The following is a 22,717-nucleotide window of genomic DNA, read 5'->3' on the forward strand; positions in this document are numbered from 1 at the left end:
TTAGTAAAGAAATCTGGGGGCCAACTGCTGAACAAAGGGTACAGGTGGGACTTTCAGATCCCAGGAGGAAAAGGAGATTCGAGGAAGGAGAGAGGAGTTTCTGTCATGCTTTGGAGGGAGAAGAACACAGCAACCTTTGGCCAGGGTTGTTTGTTTTGGCAGGGGCTAGTAGGACTAGCAACTGACGTTCAGGGCAGGTGGAGAGGCAGAGATAATAAATTGGTAAGGGCATCATGCTTTTCCAGGAGGGAGACATCGGCGCCCAGCAATTGTACCAAGAAGTCAAGTTGTAAAGGAAGAAACTGTGTGTGTCTTTTGTCCGAGGATTCAAGGGAAGCTGGGTGGGGGCTGGTAGCTCGAGTGGTCGGAGGCAAAGGTGTTAGCATAAAACTATGCTCAACAGCGATCTCTTAGGATGAGCCTGAATGTCCTGGAACTCCAGCTCCAAGGGACCCAATGCTGACTTTATGGTCTTTAGAGTGTCCATTGTGTTCATGCACATACTCAGATATATAAATAAAAAACAATACAGAGACTCTTTGCAAATACATAAACAATCTGCTGCAGGCTGGCTGTGGAGGGAGCCGGTGCAGAAAAGATGCCTGACTCCTCCAGTCACTCAGAAGAGGCGGCCTCTGACTTTGGGTCCCGTAAAAGAGGGAGCCAAATTGGGAAGCAATCCTTTCCTGTCTTGAGGTTTAGAATTTCCTCCCTTGTAAGAAAACAGGAAAAATGCAGGAAGTTGTCTCCTCACAACTGCCCCTATTGCTTCCTCCTGGACTGATGAAGTGTGGGAACCCCCCAAGGAGGGGCAGGAACCAGAAATAATGAGCTGTGTGTTACCAGCCAAAACCAACAAAGGGTTTTCTAGCACTTACTAGCCACGCTGCTGTGACATACCCCAGCTCATTTGCCCAGCGTCAAACAGCTGAGCCTTCCCTGGTCTGTCCCGACATGCTTTGTCCTGACATGCTGTGTCCTGATGCACAGGTGGCCATGCGCTCATTCTAGCTGCCTTGAGCCCAAGAGAGCTCACAGTCATTCCTTTGCCTTTCATGCACAAGAGATTTTTTTCGGCTACCACCACAGCCTCTGCTGCCTCTCCCTTCCCGCCTCCCCCACTTCCTCCTCCTCTTCTTCCTCCTCCTCTTCCTTCTCCTCACCTTCAGGGAAAGTCTTTCAGTGAATTCTCACCTAGAACACAGCCTCTTTTCTGATTAAAATCCCAGGGTGTGTGTGTGTGTGTGTGTGTGTGTGTGTGTGTGTGTGAGAGAGAGAGAGAGAGAGAGAGAGAGAGAGAGAGAGAGAGAGAAACAGAGAGAGACTTTTCTGACTAAGAAATAGTACATTTATATTTGAGACAAAGTCTCATTGTGTGAACCAGGCTGAACTCAAACTTATGTCAGTTCTGTCTTTGCCTCCTGGGATTGCAAACAACTCACCACACCCAGCTACACTTTATTTTTCATTTATTTATGTATTTTAAAACAAAACAAAACACATCATTTTCTAGACTATTCCTAAGGAAGAGCCAGGAAAGCATAGTTTTTCTTCATTCTTTTAGCTGCAGGACACCCTGGCTTCTGTATTAGTTATCTCAACTGTCAGTCACTGGATTGCATATGATTTCGACTTTCATAAAATTTATTTTAATATATGAAACCTACATATGAAGGCCTAAACTAACTGAAGCAACTGAAAAAGAACCCAGTTCAAGGCCAGCCAGCGCTGGCCAACTTTAAGTTGACATATAAAGTGGCAGAAGTCAAGGGTGTATAGTACCCACATCACACCTTAAAGTCAGAAGTAGGCTGGGGCGGGCAGCAAAGGCAGTCCAATGGGAAACGGATAATCTTTATATACAACATAAAAAATGAGAACTTACCACCCATATCACATGTGAAAGATCACATGTAAAAGTTAACTCAAAACAAGCCACAGATCTAAGAATAACATTGAAATGTCTCAGCTGGGTGGTGGTGGTGGCAGTGCTCGCCTTTGATCCCAGCGGGCGAAGGCAGGTGGACCTCTATGACTTTGAGTCCTGGTCTACAAGGTGAGTTCCAGGACAGCCAGGGCCACACTGATAAACCCTGTTCCTGTGCCCAGTCCCCCAAATTCCCAAAGCTGAAAAGTCTCAAATTGCTTGAAGAAAACCTTGGAATCTGTAAAGATTTCTCAAGTCACTGAAGGCATGATGAAAAGACTTCAAGTAGTAAAAGAAACACTTTTAGGGGTGGAGAGATGGCTCCTTGTTTAAGAGTGCCTCACTGCTCTTGCAAGCATCCCAGGTTTGATTCCCATAACTCATATGGCAGCTCACAGCCATCTATAACTCCTGTTCCCGGGGAGTCAAGTCTCCCGGCCTCCTCAGACACCATTCATGTGACATACATACGTGCATGCAGACAAAACACTTATCATCTCTTATTAAGTAAGTTTTACTTTGACACAATCTGTAGTGTTGGGTATAGAGATTATTTAGGTTCTGATCTTTGTTGCTATCAGGGTCAGGACTGGATATGGTCTGGTGGGTAAAGGTGTCCTATTAAGTCTGGCTGATGGTGTGAGCTCAGCACCCAGAACCCGCATGGTGGACAGAGAACAGAATCCTTAAATTGGTAGTGGTGGAGGGCTAATCTATGCGTTTTACAGCCCCTTCTCCTTTCCATTTTAGAAGCAAACATGACCAACATTCTGATGGCCACACTCTCAGGCTCTCATCTATGGAGATGAGGATCCATCCTTCCTGCAACACAAGCAGCATACTTTTGTGCCATTGTGGCCCAGGACACTTTGACTATGATGACGTCTCCCTTTCCATGGAGAACAGTTCTTTATCATTGCTCATTATGAGTGAGGAACAGAGATTTCCCCAGATACTCAGCGTGTGTGTTTTTGTTTTTTTTTTTTATCTTTCCATTGTGGGTGTTTTGATTTCTTGCACACGTTTGTGTCCACATCTCCTCTTGTTAGGACAAGAGGTCAGTGCTTTGTCTTTGCAGCAGGTTCAAGAGCTTGATGCTTCTGAGCTCTCTGAAGACCAGTATGTCCCTCAGATCTATAAGCCTGACCTTTGGAAGCAGATAGACAAGAGCCACATGGTGACAGCACGTGTCACCAGAAGTGCGCTGTCTGCTCTTGCTCTTCCCAAGGAATGTGTCTCTAAGGAATGTGTTTTCAGTATGCACGTCAGTCCATAAACCAGTCTAGTCAGATGTGGCGGCATTTGAGGGGAGAGGCATGAGGATTGTCAGGAGTTTGAAGATATTCTGAGCAAACTACAAGCAGTGTGAGACTCTGAATCAAACACACACATAAAATGCTAATAATTTTTTATATTAAAAACAAATAAACAAGAAATTTCTCCTATTGTTTTGAAGGCTATTTTTTATTTATCTAGAGGGAGACATCTTTTCTTTTTTCTCCTCTCATACCTTACACCCAGACTGCAGTTTCCCCTCCCTCCTCTCTTCTCAGTACCCCCTCCACCTCCCTCTCCTCCAGGGCCACTCCTTCTCCATTTCCCTTCAGAAAAGAGCAGGTCTCCCAGGTCTGTCAACTTAACACAGTATAACAAGTTACAGTAAGTCTAGGCATGAAGTCCCATATCATGACTGGACAAGGCAACCCAGCAGGAGGAAAAGGGTCCCAAGACCAAGGAAAAGAGCCAGAGACACCCCTACTCCCACTGTCAGGAGTCTCACAAGAACACCAAACTAACAAGCACAACATATATGCAGAGGAGAGAACCTAGTGTAGACCCACACAGGCTCCGTGATTACTGATTCAGTCCCTATGAACCCTGCTTAGATGATGTTGTGGTCTGGGTTCTACTGGTGTCCTCCACCATAGGGAAACCTCTTATGTAACTCCTGTTTTATGCTTTTCAGAGGACATAATAAGTTAACATATAAAAGGTTTCTCAGAATTTTCCCCAATTTTAGCATTTTTATGAGTTCATGATAAACTGAAATAATAGTCCTAAACACATTGATGCCCCAAACCTTGAGCCTGCAAATGTTACTTTATGCAGCAAAAGTATTTAATGGATACAACTGAGGAGTTTGAGATGAGGAATCTCTCTTCTGTTCAATAGTGGGCCTTAAAATTAACCATGTACCCCTATGAAAAAGAGATAGGAGGTCTGGCTAGAGACAGGAAAGACCAGGCAAAGGAGGCCAGACATCAGAGCTGCATCCATGACCTAGGGTTCATCTGCTGCTTTCAGACATCCTCAGATGCAATCAGTCCCATCGACACCTTGTTTGGGGTCCACGGGACTCATTTGGGATCTGGTCTCGAGCTCTAAACCAGAACAGACTTAGAGTATTTAGAACTGGGTGAGTGTGCAATGCTTCATCAGGATCCAATGCTGAAGTCTTCTATGAGCCACAATGAAAATTCACTTCCCATCAAGCCCTCTGGTTCTATGGATGTATGCATAAATAAGATTTAAATCCAGTATGCACGTAAGATCTGTATATTATATTGTGAGCAAGTAATATTTCCACAAGCAGGAAAAGACAAAAGGTTCATGTTTTCTATAGAAATTGCAGCCAAATAAAAAAGGTGGCAAAGTGATCCCACTTACCAGTGATTTCTACCATTGATTCCCAAATACCTTTCCCAACATTTAAGACATATTCACAATATTTATTTTCTTCTGTTCTATAGTGTGGCTATTTGAATATGTAGCGTATTGTCTCTTAGAGTGTATGTATGTGTGATGGTTTGTGTATGCTCAGCCCAGGGAGTGGCACTATCAGAAGGTGTGGCCCCGTTGGAGTAGGCGTGGCCCTGTTGGAGTAGGTGTGTCACTGTGGCTGTAGGCTTTAAGACCCTCATCCTAGCTGCCTGGCAGTCAGTATTTTGCTAGCAGCCTTCAGATGAAAATGTAGAACTCCAAGCTCCTCCTCTACCATGCCTGCCTGGATGCTGCTATGTTCCCACCTTGATGATAATGGACTGAACCTGTAAGCCAGCACCAATTAAATGTTGTCTTTAAAAGAGACGCTTTGGTCATGGTGTCTGTTCACAGCAGTAAACCCTAACTAAGACAGTATTGAAGGCAGGGATTCACTGCACATGATCTATCTTTATACTCCTTCCCAGGATGTGGAGAGCTTTTGGGGCCGCTTGGCAGGAATCTGACATTGGCCAAGAACAAGGAAATGGGCTTTAGGCAGGAATCTGACATTGGGCCATGACAGGGAAGTGAGTTCAGGCAGGAATCTAAATCTCAGGCTAGAGCAAAGAATTAGGCCTCAGGCATTGAATGTGACTGTGGGCTAGGACAGGGAAGTAGGCCCAGATATTTTGGTCATCCTGATAAGCCCTTAGAAACAGTGACGTAAGAGTGATCACGGGACTTTGTTTATTGCCTTGTTTGTTTCTTGACTCTTTGCATTTATTGTATTGTTAGTTCCTCAACCTAGAACTGACCTAAATACTTGCATGTAATTAAAATGGTTTAAAAGCAAATTGGGAACAAATAAACCTGCCTTCAGTCTCAGAATTGGCTGGGGTCATACAGTGTTGTCTAATTGTCTCTTTCTTTTAATCCTCACTCCTTCAATGGAGAGCCTGTTGACTGACTGAGCTGGCTTGGTCACCAGGACAAAGTAAAGGAAGAATAAATTCATATTGCATGTGAGGGATGGTTTCCAGTCATTGGTACATTATAAATAACTACCAGTTATTGAGGATGTACTGTTTCAGACAAAGGAGTTTTATATATTCTTTCTCCTTTATTCCCCTCAAGAGCTGTGTGAGGTCTTTTGCCCAGGTAGTTTTTGATATATAGTGAACCATCCCCAAACACAGTGGCATGAGTCCAAGTGTGGGAATATCTGTCAGACAGGATCCACTGGTGTAGTTTGAAGGATCAAAGTGAGCATCATCTGATAGTGTGTGCATTTATACATGCTGCTCACTGGAATCTATCTGGGCCTGGGCCAGAACATTTGTGTGTGTGTTCTCTTCATACCTCCCCAAAGTGGTTGGGTCCAAGAATGAATTTCTACTTGCATCTAATTGAAGCACAATCACAAGGTCCTGTCCAATTTCCCGAGTAGGAGAAATGGAGTGGGGTCTTGGAGTAGATGTGTCAAGAGCGCATGGAACAGGAACACTGCTCTGTCCACCACAGAGAACTTCATCCACCTCAGAAACTCATTGTGATTAACACCCAAGCTTCTAAGTGACTCCAGAATTGTAACCATGCTTGAGTCTCAGACGCTGACTTCCAAAGCTATTGCTGGCCCATTGTTGAGTCCTTTTATGCTTGCTAAACAATTTGTGACCACTGTTTATTCTCGATAGGAGGACTATAGTTACTATTTTTCTGAAGTATGTCAACACTTGTGTTCAACAAGGCAGTGATTCATTTTGCAGCACCTTTGGTGCTTGGTTGAGTTTTACCAATGGCAAGCTGTGAGGTAACAGACTTCTGAGACTCAGATCAACCCAGAATTCACATTAGTTTAGTGATGTCAGCTTTAGTGTTGCGAGTTTTAAAATGTGGGATTTGAAGTGGTGTGAGCACCTTGGTGGGTGACGTGAATTGGCTTAGATTGGTGAATACTCTTTCAACCTGCCGACGCACAAGTAAGCTTCAGCTTGGAAAACGTTTCCTTTTTGGACTTTAAGATTCTGTAGTATTTTTGTTTGTTTTTCTGTATGTAGTTTTAGGCTAAATTTCTGATTTAGTGCTTGTAGGTGTTCTAACAAGGTAGAGCTGTTACCAATCTACCTGTTCACTATATAGTGTGGACTCTGCTACAGCATTGACAGATGGACCCAGAATTCTTGACGGTTTAATATGCTGAAAGGTAACTTTCCAGTTGTTAAAATCTGATATGGGTTGAGAAATGTTTTTCTGTTTATAAATGACGGCATCTTGAACACACAGCTGGAGATGTTAAAGTTGGGGGACTTAGGAGATAGGTGGGGGTCAGGTCAGACCTGGAGGCGGGTTCTGTCTTTTCTACCCACTCTCTTTGATACACCTGGATCCAACAAACATGGACACATAGGACTAGACAAGAATAACCAGTTTCTGCTCTCCGGTCTCTGTCCACCATGAGTAGATGAAGACTTTGTTTCAGATTGTCTCATTACACCATTTCTGAGGATGAGACCGTTCCATAATGTTTCCTTTTTAAAGCCAATAGGTCCCTGTGAAGTTTGTTTTTTCCTGGTGCTGGGCTAAGAATGGCCTGTTGGAGAAATGTAAATACAAATCTAATACTCCGAGAAAGTAAAATATAGTAAAGAGATGATTACACCATCCCCTTGATGACCAAGTTGAGAGGACTATACAAAAAAAAAAAAAAAAAAAAGCAACAGCTGTTTTTTTTTTGTTTGTTTGTTTTTTTGTTTTTTGTTTTTTGTTTTTTTTGTAACAAAAAATTTGATTTGTTCTCCTTTGTCTACATTTCAGACTTTTGGGACCAGTACTTGTTGAAGTAAATCAATTACCTATGAATTCATGCTACTCACTTGTTTATTCCTTAGCTGTGGAAATGGAGGATCTCGGTAAGTTGAATGTTAAACATTGACTCTTGGGAATCACAGCACAGCAAAAACTATAGCATAGCAACTGTAGGCAGTCTTTCTCTGGAGATTCAGGTCTCTGCAGAATTCAAATTAGTTCTGTGTTGTTATTGGCTCATATGCACTTTATAGCATTGCACAGTAGTTTCTCATATTTTATAGACTCTTCATAATTCCATGTGGTGGGAGTTACTGTCCTTACATGTTAATGAAGAAATGGTCAAATTGATTATGGGTTGGTGATGGCTCCTGGGGAAGAGCGTATGCTGTCTGAGTAAGAGGGCTGAGGACCTGAACTGGGATCCTTGGTGTTCATGTAAACAGCTGGGCATGGTGGTGAGAGAGAGAGAGAGAGAGAAAGAGAGAGAGAGCACCTGGGAGTATCTCATCAGTAAGAGATCCTCAAGGCAGCATGGTAGGAGGTGATAGGAGACATCAGAACTCTTGTTCTCACCTCTACACATGTGAACATGGGTAAATGCACACTCCTGTGCACAACACATGCATGTACCACAGATACTGTATGTGTCTGTATGTGCACACACACACACACACACACACACACGCACACACCGTGGATATTGCATGTGTATGCACACATGCAGATACACACATCACAGATACTCTGCATGTGCACACATACACCCACCCATAGATATTGCATGTATGAGCACACAGGTAGACACACACACACACAATGTCCAACACTGAGGCTTGAGAGTAGCGGGGCTAGAATTGTATAGCCTGTCTCTACACCAAGAAAATGCATGTCTAGTTGAGAAGAAAGAGTGAAACTTTTTATTTTACCCTTTTTTTCTCTCTCCTCAAGAAGGGAAAAGCAAATTGTGGCAGATGTTCCTGAACACATTTGAGTTGGGACTGCAAGGACACTTTTCCCTCTGTCCTCCCAACTCCAGTACACTGCCATGCTGCAAGGAAATATAACAATAGTATTTGTCAATATCAAGTTATATCGCGACAGATAGGACATCTGAAAGCAGCTGCGCCAGCCCTTCACTGTCTTGTCCCAGGTTGGTTTAGCTACTGTGTGGGTTTCTCTCCACTGTGATCCTCCGGCGGTGACAACACACACACACACACACACACACACACACATCAGTAAGGTGGCTGTGCAAGGAGTGGATTCATCAGACAGGCTTTTATCTGACCTTCACTGAGATTCAATTTCCTGATGGGGATGCAGCTCAGTTACCTAGTATCTGCCCTGGCAGTGGCAGCCTAGCAACAGCATAGAATGTCACCTATCTCTGCCAGTGCTCAGGGGCAGAAGGGCACAGGAAGCCGTTAATTATTTACCCGGTGGGTTTGCAAACCTGCAGAGTTCATGGCCACCGTCCTCTGCAGTTAATTGCTTTTTCATCTAAAACACACACAGATGATGTGCTTCTCTGTGGGCCTGAATATACTGTGGCTTAATCACACATTTCTGAGTGAGCAGAAAGTAATTGGTGAAGCTGAATGATAATTACATTTAATCCAAATAGTCAAATATTGAATGACTAATCATTGGGTAGTGTGTTTCGTTCTGTAAAAAAACAAACAAAGAAGAGATAGACTATGTAAAGAAGGATAGAGCAGGAACCTGGTGTCCTCTTCCATACTCCACAGGCACAAACGGGCACACAGATGTGCACACACACACACACATATACACATGTACATACCAGAGAGACTGAGATACACATACACACACATACACACACACATGCACACACATACATACACACATGTACATGCCAGAGAGACTGAGATACACACACACACACACACACACACACACACACACAGAGAGAGAGAGAGAGAGAGAGAGAGAGAGAGAGAGAGAGAGAGAGAGAGAGAGAGAGAGAGACCCTTTAACAGGAGAAAAGATTGGAGGACAGTGCAGCTTGTCCAAGGGGATGATGAAGCTGGGCTTTGAGTTCAGGCTGCTGGAATCTAGAGCCTCTTTCTTTTCACCACACTGTAAGGCAGACCAAATGACTAGAGGGCAGAAAAAGAAGATTCGAACTGATCTAAAATACAGGTGGAGGGTGCGGAAGGAATGGACAGCAGGGGACAGGGGCAGAGCTGTGGGGATGGAGGAGACACATCCATTTCCCTCGAACCAGCTGTCCCTACATTTTTATTGCCTAGTTTGAGCCTCAGCTCAACCTAGTACTTTGCTGGGGTTCAGTGGGTGTGTCACCTGCCAAATAAGGGGTCTGCGCCAGAGAAAAGGACGTCAGCTCGTGGGAACTTGTTCTACTGACCTTGTCTGTGGCATCCCAGGGAGGACGAGTGTATAACTGAGATGATGCCGGGTGGTTGAGGGGCAGCCTATCTTCTTCCATCCTTCCCTTTCTCCTTCCACAGGTACAGATCTGCCTCAGATCCATGTCACTTCTTACTGGTGCACTCAATGAGTAATTCAAGCTCCCCGGATGAAGCTCAAGGCAGGACGGTTGAGAGTTCAAGACCAGCCTAGGGGTTTGCTGTTCTAAGTAGCAACAAACTCCAACCCCCAAATGCCGCCTGATATGTAGCTTCCGCCTGGCTGGAGGATGCCCTCACAGAGCTCAGTCACTGTCAAAGAGCATGCAGCTGGGGGAGGGGGTGCCGATCTCAGTCTGACTTCAAGTCTCCTCTCCTCTACTAACAGAGCTGTGGCTCCCGTTCTCTTGTCTTCCCTTTCCCATTTACTGGGCCTCTCAGTTCTAGCCTCTGCATCCAGGACCTTCTCATCTTTCACCTTAAACAGGTACAGTGGCCTCTTAAGAGGATTTCTTGAACCTCTTAAGAGGATTTCTGGCCAGGTGACTCTTGATTCCTAATCTTCTCACAGAGAAAGTGGGTTGTGTCTGCTTCCTGCTTAGCCCTTCTGCTAATCCCCACACAAGCTAAAATCACCCTCCTTGTGCAGGCTGATAGGAGCTTCATGGTGTTGCTCCTCCTTCTCCCACACTGAAGTTTCTTGTGCTGGTTGAATGAGTACAGTGTCCACTCACATCTTAGAGGAAAGCTCTTAGCTCTTTGCCAGCGTAGCGGTTTGAATGAGAATGGCCCCCATAGGCCATTATGTTTGAAAAACTAGGACTCTAGTTGGTGGAACTGTTTGTGAAGGATTAGGAGGCGTGGCTCTGTGGGAGGAGGTGTGCCATCTCATGGTTGTGTCTTAAGAGGTGAGTTTTCAGCTACTACTCCCTGCCACAGTGCACATGGACTCTAACCCCCTGAAGCTGTGAGCCCTCAAATCAATGAACTCTTTTAATAAGCCGCCTTGGTTGTGGTGTCTTATCACAGCAATATTTTTATGCCCTTCATGACGTAAAGAAGGCCTTCTCTGTAGCTGCTAAGAATGTGTCATTGTCCTGAATGTTGTATTTTAGCAGATGTTTTCACTATTACAATTTCTCTGTCTAGTCGATCTCAGATTCACTTTTCTACTGTTAATCAATCTTCCTTTCCTGGATAAATCCACCCAGGTCTTCCTTTTGAGTCCATCCAAGTATTCTCCTTTTCAAAATACACTTCTGGATTCAGTTGGTGAGGACTGTGTTTAGAAAACAGCCCTACCACCCATGCACTGGCTTGGGGAAGCATTTCTTTTTGGAGAGGCGACCAAAACAACGTGATGGGGAGAAAGACAGTTTGATTTCTGCTTCTACCTGGGTTTAGGGGATGTCGGCAAGACCAGGGTTTGGGGGTTGGGGGAGATGGTGTCTGCAGCTGTGTGATACTACTAGGGGAAACGTATAACCTTATTTGAAAAGTCCATATTCTACATACAGTTCAATAATGCTCCGCATGAGACTGAAATCAACTTGATAGGATTTAATTGTTTTGATACCAGTTAAATAAAAGCCTGCATTTACGAATAAACCTATATATAATCAGTTTGCTATTTTACCTTACATAAAATGAAAAACACAAACAGTAAAGAGAGAGGGAAGACCAACAGGGCCCCCAGGGACCATCTTCGAGAATCTTTGCTAATGCAAATCCAAGTAGGACATCTTCTCTGAGACCTTGCCGAGGCCGAGGGAGAAGAGCACAGACTTCTCGAGCTCCAGGTAGCTCTCGTATTCCAACTTCAGCTCCACCTCCATTTGTTCTTTTGTCTTGTGATAGACTTTCTGGGGGTGGGGGGGCAAGCAAGACAGCTCTATAAGCTCAAAAACCAAGAAGGAACAAGGAGCTGTTTTTGTTTTTTGTGTTTTTTTTTTTTTTGTTTTGTTTTTTTGTTTGGAACAGCTGATGTGGCTGCTCTCTAGAAGGAGCTTATGTGAGGGTAGAGGACAGACGGACAGGAGCTTATGTGAGGGTAGAGGACAGATGGACAGGACAGGAGCTTATGTGAGGGTAGAGGACAGATGGACAGGAGGGGCAGTCTTATGAGCTGGAGAAGTGAGAATGGGCAAAAACCCTGCCCTTCACTGCTTCTCTGTATAGCACTGGTTCTCTGTTGTGGATAGCCCTGGTCTTGTATTTTAACGCTAATTCTGCTTTCCTGGGAGGGGCTGCAGATGAGGAATGAATTGGTACAGAAGCTCTTGGCCACCTTAATTTGTAAAATAAAGGCTAGAGCCAGTGACTGGGCAGTAGAAGGAAAGGTGGAGCAGAAAAAGTTTGGAGGAGAGGGAGAGAAAGGAGGAAGGAAAGAGGAGAGAAGATGTCCGTGTGGCTCTAGCAGTCTAAGGTAGTTATTCATTCATGGTTAGGCGACTGGGTTACAATTCTAATTGTGTGGGCATCTTGTGTATTGAATATTTGTTAATATATAAATCCATTGGATAATCTTTAAGCATTAAGAGTCTCATTGTACCAGGTACTGTGAGGATGGTGGTTATTGTCTGGGGTTGAGCCAAGCACTGTGAGTGGCATAGTTGGTCCAAGGGCCATGCTTAGAGCTATGGACTCCACAGAGCTGACTGGTGGAGACCACAGCCATGCCAACATATTGTGGGTCCCCGGCTGGCACTCCTGGCTAGCCGGTGACTGACGTTAGTGTGGGAACTTAAGAGTGGGAACATGGCAGAGGCCAGGAGCTAGCCAGACCGCCCACCCTTTCTCACACCTCCTGCAACAGTTCTCCACCTTCCAGTTGCTGTGACTCTTTAATACAGTTCCTTGTGTTGTGGATAAAAAAGTAAATACAATCATTTTTGCTGCTACTTTAATTATAATTTTGCTACGGTTACAAATCATTATGTAAATATCTGTGTTTTCTGATGGCCTTGGGCGACTCCTGTAAAAGGGTCATTCTACAGGCATTTCCAAAGGGATCATGACTCAGGTTGAGAACCACTGCTGTAGACTGACAAGCAAACCCCTTCTCCAGTCTTTCCCAAGCGCCCTGCCTTTCTTTCTTATGTGGCTGAGGGTGGTTGAGGACCTGCAGAACCGCTTTGTGCTTAGACTTGTAGCAACTGTGCGTAAACTGCTGGCGTAGAGTGTTTCCCACCAGAGCACTGTATCCTTTGTCACCACCAATGGTGGCGCTGGCTTTCAAAATGAGCCCCGTGCTTTGATTGTGACAGTTCGTGTCTGTCAATAGGTGACGTGTGCAGAATGTTAGGGTATCCACATGTTGGTGCTTTTCATGGAGAACTGGGCTCTGGCTTGGAAGTTTACTTTGGAGGATACCATGTGTTTGGCTGTAAAGGGACCACAGGTAGGGCTGGTTAGGAAACTGTGGTGACAAAGACGTGACGGGGGGGGGGGGGGTGAGGGGGTTGGGGAGAGGGAGACAAGCCAACGAGGAACAGAAATCCATACCAGAGAGACTTGGATGAGAACTCAGAAGAATGGTTTATAGACTATTTCAAAGACCCCAGTTCTAGTGTATAATGAAAAGTCTGACCCACAGAGAAAGGCTGAGGAAGAGGGGAGTGTGGACAATCGAGCGTTGTGTCCCTCTGCTGGCTGGGCGTAAGATAAATGTGTTTCCCACTTCTCCTTTTTAGGGTCACAGCATTACCCATCACGGTATGATAAACACTGTTCCCCCACCTCTGTCAGCTGCTAGATTACTGTAGCAACTGTTTGATGGCAGATGGTCCCACTAGCTGAAAGCCTTCTAGCAATCACCAGAGGTGGCCGTTGGTATTCCAGTTTTCCAGACAAGACAACCAAAGCTCAGCAAAGATGGAAGGAACTGTGGGATTTCATCCCATGTGTTGACTTCTCTGGTCCTTTTCGTATGGCCTGTTTCAATACATTACTCACCAGACACAAAAACTCCACACAAGGAAAGCATTCATCTGTGAATCTTTGTATCTATACTAAAGGACTTCGGAATTGTAGTCGATTAGAGAAAAATGACTTGGACAGAATCTCATTATGTATCAGGGCTGGTGAGATGGCTCAGTGGGTATGGTACCTGCTGCCAAGCCTGATGACCTGACTTTGTCCTCTGGGACTTACTGATAGGAGAACACTGACTCCCATAAATTACCCTCTGAACTCCACATGTGAGCTGTGTACAGTCTTACCACCCAGAACACTCCTCTGCACAATAAGCAGACAGAAATGTGATAGACTCTCACTATGTGTGCCACAGGTGGTTCTCACTTATGGTCACATGGGAAATCAAAGACATACCTTCCTGATGCCTGTAAGAAAGGCATCAGGCTGGGGAGCGCACAGGACTCTCCTGGGATGAGCCCAGCGGCACCACCAATGGTGGGAGAGGACAGCTCGCATCTAGAGATTTCACTCACCGCTTTCTTCTTTACCAGTTCCAGGGCCATATCTTTCTTTTCTTGCTCACGGATCTCCTTGCGCTGCTGGACGTATTCCAGATGCCTGACTTCCCTTTCAAAGTAGTAGTTCACGCTTGATACCTGTCAGAAACAAGGGCCCACAGTGAGCTCTCCCCACAGGGATGCCCGTGGCCTTTACAAGGCTGCTGCTCTCTAACTAGGATTTCCCCACACCATTTTCCTCAGCCACCTGATGACAATAACCACCTCCTTAACTGTAGTGGAAGGATAATGATATAAATATTTCTCATCCTCCAGGCCGGTGGTCCTCAGCCTTCCTAACGCTGTGGCCCTTTAATCCAGCTCCTCACGTTGTGGTGACCCCCAACCATAAGGTTATTTTCATTGTGACTTCACGACTGTAATGTTGCTACTGTTACGAATCGTGATGTAAGTATCAGTGTTTTCTGATAGTCTTGGGCGACCCCCCACCCCCGTGAAGGGGTCATTTGACCTCCACGGGGGTTACAGCCCCCCAGGTTGAGAGCCGCTGCTTTAGGTGAATGTGGTTTGAAGGTTGTGCCTGCAGGCCAGAGAAGCAAGCACCATGTTCATGGTTCTGTGCTTACGTTTCGGTCCCTGTGACTTTGCTGGTTCCTAGGACAGGAGCAGTTATAGTTGAGAGGAGGGAACTGCAAAGCCCTGCCATTTTTATAGTAGAAATATAGGAATTTGCTTTTCCGCCTTTTCTTTCTTCTTATTTAGGAGACTGAAGTTGCATGCCCTCCACCGAACTTGGTAGACTCACACGAAGATGTTTATGGAGACTCGTGAGTCTTGCCTTGAGTGGCTGAGCCATCTTTGCAGCCCCTTTAAAGGGACTAAAATTAGAACTGAATTCTGGTGCCCAGAGAGCTTAGCATTGGGTTATATAGCCATTAGCAGAGACACCATTAGAGATCTGCCTGGGGAAGAAAGGCAATCCAGGCCAGCCTACTGTCTGGCAGGATCTAGGCTGCTGCTGGCACTCGAAACAGATTGCTGTGTATTTAAGCGGCATGGATATTTACGGTTTTCTACTCATTGGTCCATTTAAATCCTCATTCTCAGCGTTGCTCAAAATGTTTGGGTGGTCGGGGTAAGGTAGGGGTGGGCAGTGTATTGTCAGTTCAGGTGGGGGACTGGTAGAGAGGTGTGTGAATAGGCCAACAGAGACAACTCAGCTACCTACTCCCCACATCAGCTGTCCGCCCAGCCTGCACGTCATTCGCTTGACTTCCTCCCCATCTCGTGTCTGGTTATTTTCCTTAGCGTCAAACTAATTATATGACAAAAACATATTCTTCTATTATTTAAAATAAAAATAAACAAAATGAATAAGCAATAAATATAATAAATAATAAAATAATAAAATTTTTATTATTTAATACTTAAAATATTATCTAAATAAATACTATTTTAAATAAATCTCTCATTCTCCTGTAAAACAAAAGTGCCAACAACATTTAAAACACACTTGTAAGAAATGCCCCAAAAGGCTAGCAAGATGGTTTGGCAGGTCAGGGTATTGCTGTCAACTAAGTGTGATGAGCCGAGTTAAATCCTTAGTAGCCCACATGGTAGGAGGAGAGAAACAAGTTGTCCCTTGACTTCCACAAGTGTGCCATGCCATGGCATGCACCCATTCCATCGTAAATAAATTAACAAGTATACATTTAAAAAAAGAAATGTCCCAAAACAGGAGACTCGCAGAGTCGCAACTTTACTGACCTCGTTAGAGGAGGGGTGACTTAAGGTCCAAGGGATTTCTAAGATATGCAGTGTTCCATAATAGTCAGCAATGGCTATAAACTGCTGCTTAGCTGAAAGATTAAAAAAAAAAAAAAAGTGTGCGTTGGAAAATTCAACAAAGGGAGGTTAGACACAAAATCCCGTTTCCTTTTGTGGTTTCCCGGAAGGCCTCTGTGTGGTTGCTGCGCCCCCGGCATTGTCGTCAGATGCTCACGACTGGACCACGTAAATGTGGACCAGCCATTCTTTCCAGCTGACGAACTGAGCGTTAGACTCTGCGCCTCTGTCAGCTCCCACCACTCCAAGCCTCACTCTCTCGGTGTCTTTATAAGGAGAGGTCTTGAGGAGGCAGGGACAAGCCATGGGAAGGTCCTGGGCAGAGAACACACTCAGCAACACATCAAGAGCAGAAAGACTGTGCTGTGTCCGTCACTTCCCGGATGTCTGCCTTCCTTTCCAGGAAGGTCTGCTTCAAATGGCTGAGTCCTACACGCAGAACCCTGCAGGCACAAAGTCAGTCTTTTGTACTGTACTTTGTGCCTCACGGCTAAACGGAAGTGGCACTGAGACATTCTAGAGACCCTGAAGCCCCAGTGTTTGGGTGGGGTGTTTCTAGGAAAAATCATAGAGTCAATCTTATATCTATGGACTTTTGGAAACAAAGGGAAACTTTTTCCAGTGGAGTTACACAGAAAATACTAATTGGGCCAAACAGGGTGTGGGGGGGGGGCCCCCAAACAAACAAACAAAAATCCCAGAGGAAATGAATTAGTTTTCTGTAGACATACCCTTGAGTTTAAGGCTTGCTTGGTAGTATATCGCTATTTACACGTATTTAACTCAGAGTCTAAGGCTTACATAACCACAGAGAACCACGTGATCCCGTGAAGCCTGTTGCTTGTCGGTGTGGCCCACGCGAGACTCACTAAAGTGTGCAATGTTTAAGAACTTGACAAAGAAACAGAACTCAGTATTTCTGGAAAAGAAATATCCCCAAAGCAGCAAAGGTTTAGGACCACTCTGTCAGGTTTAGACAAGACGGACGCTTTCCATCACGTGGTTCAAAGTTAGCCTTAGTCCGGCTTTATCAGAAGTCTGGGAAATCGCACCAAATGAACCCGAACACCGAAGGGGCGCTAAGGGGCTTCCAGAGTTTGGGAGCAAGGGCGAAGGTAAAGGATGAAAATGTTGGAGAAACAGGAGGGAGAGGGAGAGAAAGAAAGGAGACAGGAGGAGGGGAGGAAGGGTGGGTTGAGGTAAACATGGGAGATTTTTCAGCTGAGTGCTACAACCTAGTTTGACCAAACTCGTTGCTCCACCGGCTAGAATGAACATACAGGAGAAGGTCCAGGGTTTGATGTAGGTGATCATGGTGATGCAGATATTCTGAGACTGGGCTGGTTCGTGAGTTTTCTCCAGGAGGTCCCAGATGTCGACGTATCCATCCTCCCGGCCGATGTAGAACACTCCAGGCCTTGTCAGGGACCAGTGCCCTGCCGTGTACCTTTTCGGTGCACAGCACGTTTGCAGGAGCGGTCCGGTCTAAACACAAGTTTAAAAGGCACATTGAAAGCGCTTCTCTTTTCCTTTCTGCGACCCTAGAGAAACTGACAATGATTTTTTTTCTTTTTTTAAATACAACTCAGCTGGCCGTGGTTAACGTTTATCCCACTGGGAAGCCTCATTTCCTTTTGTTCTGGGGTTTTGTTTTTAGTTTTGAAAAAAGGAGAGAGAGAGAGAGAGAGAGAGAGAGAGAGAGAGAGAGAGAGAGAGAGAGAGAGAGAGAGAGAGAGAGAGAGAGAGAGAGAGAGAGAGAGAAAACAACACCCATGTGAAAGCGAGAGCACCTTTGTGCAGTTGGTTCTCTCCCTCCCGCTGCTTTACACAGTTTCTGGGGAATCAAACTTACTTCATAAGCCCTGAGCAGCTTTACCCACTGAGCCATCTTGCCTGCAATGCTGTGGGATTTACATAGGACAAGTTATTTTCTCTACCAGTTATTTTATAAGCAGCTGTTGCATTCATTATTAATGCTACCTAAATTGCGCTGCTGGTGGCTGCCGTGTGAGATGCTCCCCACCCGCCAAAATGCCCTGGGTTCTCAAAAGACACACACACACACACACACACACACACACACCACCTTCTATTTTAATATGCCTCTATGGTTCAATGGCTGGGCCCCTTCAGTCTTCCATGTTGCTAGCTTACTGTCCCCTTCAATATTCCTGAATTATTACTTACTAAAACCTATAATCCACCCTGACCACCCCGGACCCAAGCCTGCAGCCCTCCTGGGCCACAATCCCTGACTCTTACATGTTGACAGTCTCTGTCTTTCTGTCCTACACTTTTCAGGTCGGGACCTTCTCCTTCCCTGGCAATGGTGGTACTACCTCCTCCTTCTTCTCTGGGTTCCCTTGCCCGGGAAATCTAAAGTCTCTGTCTCTTTACCCAACCATTCATTGGCTGCCGGTGTCTTTATTTCCAATTAGAGGCAAACGTGGGCAGGAACCCTCGGCGTCTTACATGCAGACATGAATTCCCATGTGATTTGGGAACCCAATTAACAAATATAAACAATAAACCAAGTCCACAACAAGTAACCCCCTTTCTTTTTTCTTGTTTTAGTTGATTTTTAGAAAAGATTGAACCTTCTAAGTTAGCTTCAGATGGTCCTGATGACCCAGCTGCCTCTGTCCTGACTATTCTATGCAAATCTATAGACATGAGAGTGTAAAGCGATTTCTCATAACTTTATCTGGCTGCCAGAGGTCTACTGCCCATGGAAACAGTTCTGGTGTCTACAAAAGCCAACAAGTCTATTGTTACATCTGAATATGTGTCCCCCACAGGCTCGTGTGTTGAGCGCTTGGCTCCCAGCTGGTGTTACTATTTTGGGATGTTCTGGAAACTTCAAGTGTTGGGGCCCAGCTAGAGGGGAGACGTCATGCCATTGAAGGTTAGACCTGGTCCCAGTCCTGTGCCTTCCACTTCCTGTCCACCTCAAGGTGCATGTTGCTGTCTCCATGATGTTCTGTTTCAACATGGGACTGGAACCAACAGAGTCACAAAATCACATACCAGTCATCCGGAACACCTCCCTCTTCTAAGTTATGACTGAGGTGTTTTGTCACAGCGGTGTAAAAGGCACTAAGGCAGCCGTCAACCTCAGCGGTGAGCTGCACGCTGGACATGAGCAGCAGAGCCCGAAAACAGCCTCAGATGGCTGTAGATGTGTTTGGAAGAGGGACTTTAGGCCACCAAAGCAAGGTGAAGTAAACACCTTTTTAATCCTTCCACCATGAGATGATTTGCTGACTTCAGGAAGTTACCACAGACAAGAGTGATTAGAAAACGCTTTCTCCCACTGTCAGGTCTGTCTACCCGTGAGAGACATCCAAGTGTTTGTGTCATCCTGGGCTGCTCCCCCTGCCCCCCAACTTCGTGACCTCCAAGGCTTTTTGGGCTCATGCATTAAGTTCTTTCAGACTCTAGGGACACCCGGATCTTGGGCCTGCAAGTCTTCTGTTAATCATGCGGGCTTTCTTTGCTCTAACTGCAAAACTTCCTTATTGGAAAAATAAACAAGAACAAGACAAACACCACAGAGGATATTGTTTGAAAGTTTGCTGATAAAGGTGTAAGCAGCTTTCAGCGTTACGCGAGGGCACCCTGTGAACAAGTGTCCACACACATTTCTTTCAAAAATTCTTTGTATACATTGCGCGGGGGTGGGGGTGGGGACGCTATTTGGTGAAAAGTCTTTTCACTATGTGTGTTCTAGTTGTGACCCACACATGTTCTCTGCCTCTGTCTCTCTCCCTCCAGGTTCTTCATAGTCTCATTATTTCTTACCAAAGGGGCATAGTAATTTAGATTTTTTTCCCCCAAAAGAACTGGTGTGCCCTGCCACCGCTTCACTGGATTTATTTATTTTTCCCGATGTTTATCTTGGCAGGCTGGCTCCTATCTAGCAGGACTGGTCTTAATCCTGACCAAATCTTACTGGTGCTCACGTGTGTCTGGACAGGCAGTGTGTTCTGCCAACCCTGGGCCCTCAGTCTACAAGTGCCAACTTCCTGAACCTGCCAACATGCTCCTGGTGCAGAAGAAAAGAGGACAGGCTGGGCGGCCCCTGGAATTCATCTTGTCACCAGAATCCATCTTCTGAGTCTCAAGGAGCAGAGGCCGAGTCAGATGAACTGCCCACCGTAGATATTTCCAAGAAAAACTATGGTTATGTTTCAGAGAACAAGGGCCTTGCTGTGTTGTTCACTTCCCCTCTGGAAAGAAAGGCACGTGGTTGTGTTTTCTGAGCTTTCCAGTGGTTCTGCTGACAAGCTGCAGCCAGACCATCTGTTCTTGTTTCTCTACAAAGTGCCCCATGGGCACAATATCCTGGAATGGCCCATGTTCCTGTTGTCTTTCTCAGCGGCAAAGACACACCCACCTGCTCCATTCTGCGGGCAACTTACCATGACCTCTTCCTTCCAGATGGCCACGTTCCATCCCCCAACAGTGAGGATGATGTCATTGAAGAAAGGTGACCTCTGGACAGTGTGGACAGCCCCATCATGGACGGTGTAGAGGTTCACAGGTTTCTTGGCTGTGGAAGTGGACAAGGCCAAGTTTGGGTGCATGATCAACCAGAAAAGTTGCCCTCAGGGCCACTTTTCAGGCCCTCAGCAATGCCCTGGTCTTCTTCATTCACCTGGTTTTAGGTCCAGTATGGAAGTTACTAATATTTGTGGATTATTTATATATGGATTATCTTCACATGCATGGCTAGACAAGGGGTATTCAGTAGCCTGACATGGCCCTGCCCTCAAGTGGCTGGCAATCTAGTGGGAAAGAAAGATACCCAGTAAATGAATCCCTCAAGGAGTAATGGAAGTCCACCTATGTGCAGACCAAAGAAAAGCCATTATGAGCAAGAGGGACAGGGGACACTCCTAACTGACTGAATCATCAGGGGGAGTGAATCATTTAGGTCTGAGTGCAGTTGAGCCTGGAAAGTTTTTGGTGCAGAGGAGCAGTGCAGATAGGACAACACACCCTGAAGTCCTGGAAAGAGGACCAGTAAGTGCCTTTGTCCTTGTGGAAGCTGGAATTACAGGCATGAGCTATATGAGGCAGGGTCTAGAAGGATCAGACCATGGAGGGCCCTGCAGGGAGAAGAGTTCAGACCAAACCCACACTGCAATGTCTTCTTATGAGTCTAGTTCAAACCCACTGATGTTTCCACAGGTACTCTGGCTTGTCATGGGGAGGATGGGTGGGAAGCAGGTGGGAACAAGGTGGGGACCCCAGTGAGGATTTTGGTGGTCATGTAGGTATGAAAGGCAGGGGTGGCTTGAATTAAGTCCTGTAGTGGAATGGATAATTAAGGACATATTTGTGAACCAAGACATGGGGACAGCTTGGCTGTCAGAGTGAGCGAGACGAAGTGCTAAGAACAGCATGGTTTCTGACAAGAGCTCCATGGGATCCCCTTGACTGCAGCTAAGAAAGGTAAAATTCAGATGCTGAGACCAGAGCTCTCCTGAGCCTCTGCCCCAGCCCCAGGGTCTTCCTGCCTCTCTGGTCTCCGCAGAGCACATTAGGATTGGTGGGCTTTCCTTCTGTCTGCCAGGGTTGGCTGATGACCTAAATGCTCACTCTTTGCTCCAAACTCCAGGGATGGCCATGGAAAGGTACGCTGGGGTGGGGCTGAAGACACTACAACCACAAACTTATTCTGTACCTCGACTCTTCAGTGCTATGGGAGTGGAAACTCTAAAACCACTCAGAAGAAGAGTTGTGTTTGGGGAACTAATATAACCCATTCATTTCTACCATAAAAATCCGGAAATTTAACCCCATACCTGTTCACCAGAAGGTGTGAGTGTATGGACTAGAGTCTTAGTCATAGGCTTAGGTGTCGATTCTAGACAGAAAGTGATAAGAAACCAGAGTTCTCTATGGGACCTCAGGGCCTGGGAAACAAGGACATTTCCTGCTTCTGGCCGAGGACAAAAATGGAATTGTTCACTTTCAAAGTCCTTGCTTCTAAACTGACTGACTAGGTGCTATCCCGAGCACTCGTCATTACTTTAACAGAGCACAGGCTTCCACTAGCCCCGAAGCTAAGCCTGTCAGCATCTGAGACACACTGCAAAGGTTCTCTCGCTCGGCCATAACACACCTACCTGGTGTTTCCAACAGTGTATTTGAAAAGTGTTTGGACTTATGACTTTCTTCACTTTGTTACTATAAGAATTTCAAGAACTTAAAAAACCACATTTGTTTATGGAATTTGGGGTAACTCACGTCTGTGTTTTTAGAGTGTGAAGATTTGGCTCTGGAATGAATGGCCTTTGAAGTGAGAGCAGCTTTTGTTTGTTTGTTTGTTTTTTAAAACATTAACAGCAGGTTTCAGGGTGACTACAAAGGGCTAAGAGGTGGGGTTCCAGAAGCTTCAAAGGTTCTGGAAAGCGGAGAAGCTGAAGGAGGTGCAGTCTATGGAGGCTGAGTTGACTAATCAAACCAAGTTGGAGACGATGCTTTGGCTTGCTGACTCTAGTAGATTCAGGCTGCGGGGTCAGAGTTGAGCTGTACACTTCAGTCCAGTTGCAAAAGCAAAAGGGCAGGTTAAGGAAGGGGCTGAAGGATGGAAGCCTGCCTAG

At 45.6% G+C, this 22,717-nt stretch overlaps 1 protein-coding gene and 1 long non-coding RNA gene across 4 annotated transcripts in view; both read right to left on the minus strand.

Moving 5' to 3' along the window:
• Positions 1-7,489: 7,489 nt before the first annotated feature.
• On the minus strand, positions 7,490-9,968 carry LOC143442154 (uncharacterized). Its single transcript, XR_013110166.1, has 2 exons — positions 9,828-9,968; positions 7,490-7,636 (listed from the first exon to the last, which is right to left on the minus strand). It is a non-coding gene; the product is annotated as an uncharacterized LOC143442154 (long non-coding RNA).
• Positions 9,969-11,373: 1,405 nt separating this feature from the next.
• The window catches only part of Dnai3 (dynein axonemal intermediate chain 3), a 53,407-nt gene continuing 42,063 nt past the window's right edge, over positions 11,374-22,717 (minus strand). For 2 of the 3 annotated variants that reach the window (XM_034500956.2, XM_076933333.1), the window contains 5 exons: positions 20,528-20,658; positions 17,387-17,591; positions 16,029-16,120; positions 14,277-14,399; positions 11,374-11,690 (listed from right to left, as the gene is read on the minus strand). In XM_034500956.2, the coding sequence (XP_034356847.1) occupies positions 11,547-11,690; positions 14,277-14,399; positions 16,029-16,120; positions 17,387-17,591; positions 20,528-20,658 (695 nt within the window). In that variant the 3' untranslated portion in view covers positions 11,374-11,546. Of the gene's footprint in view, positions 11,691-13,067; positions 13,212-14,276; positions 14,400-16,028; positions 16,121-17,386; positions 17,592-20,527; positions 20,659-22,717 lie in introns of those variants that run through there. The other variant, XM_076933334.1, reaches the window with a different exon arrangement.

Source organism: Arvicanthis niloticus, chromosome 4 (assembly GCF_011762505.2).
Source record: "Arvicanthis niloticus isolate mArvNil1 chromosome 4, mArvNil1.pat.X, whole genome shotgun sequence".
NCBI classification, from domain to species: domain Eukaryota; kingdom Metazoa; phylum Chordata; class Mammalia; order Rodentia; family Muridae; genus Arvicanthis; species Arvicanthis niloticus.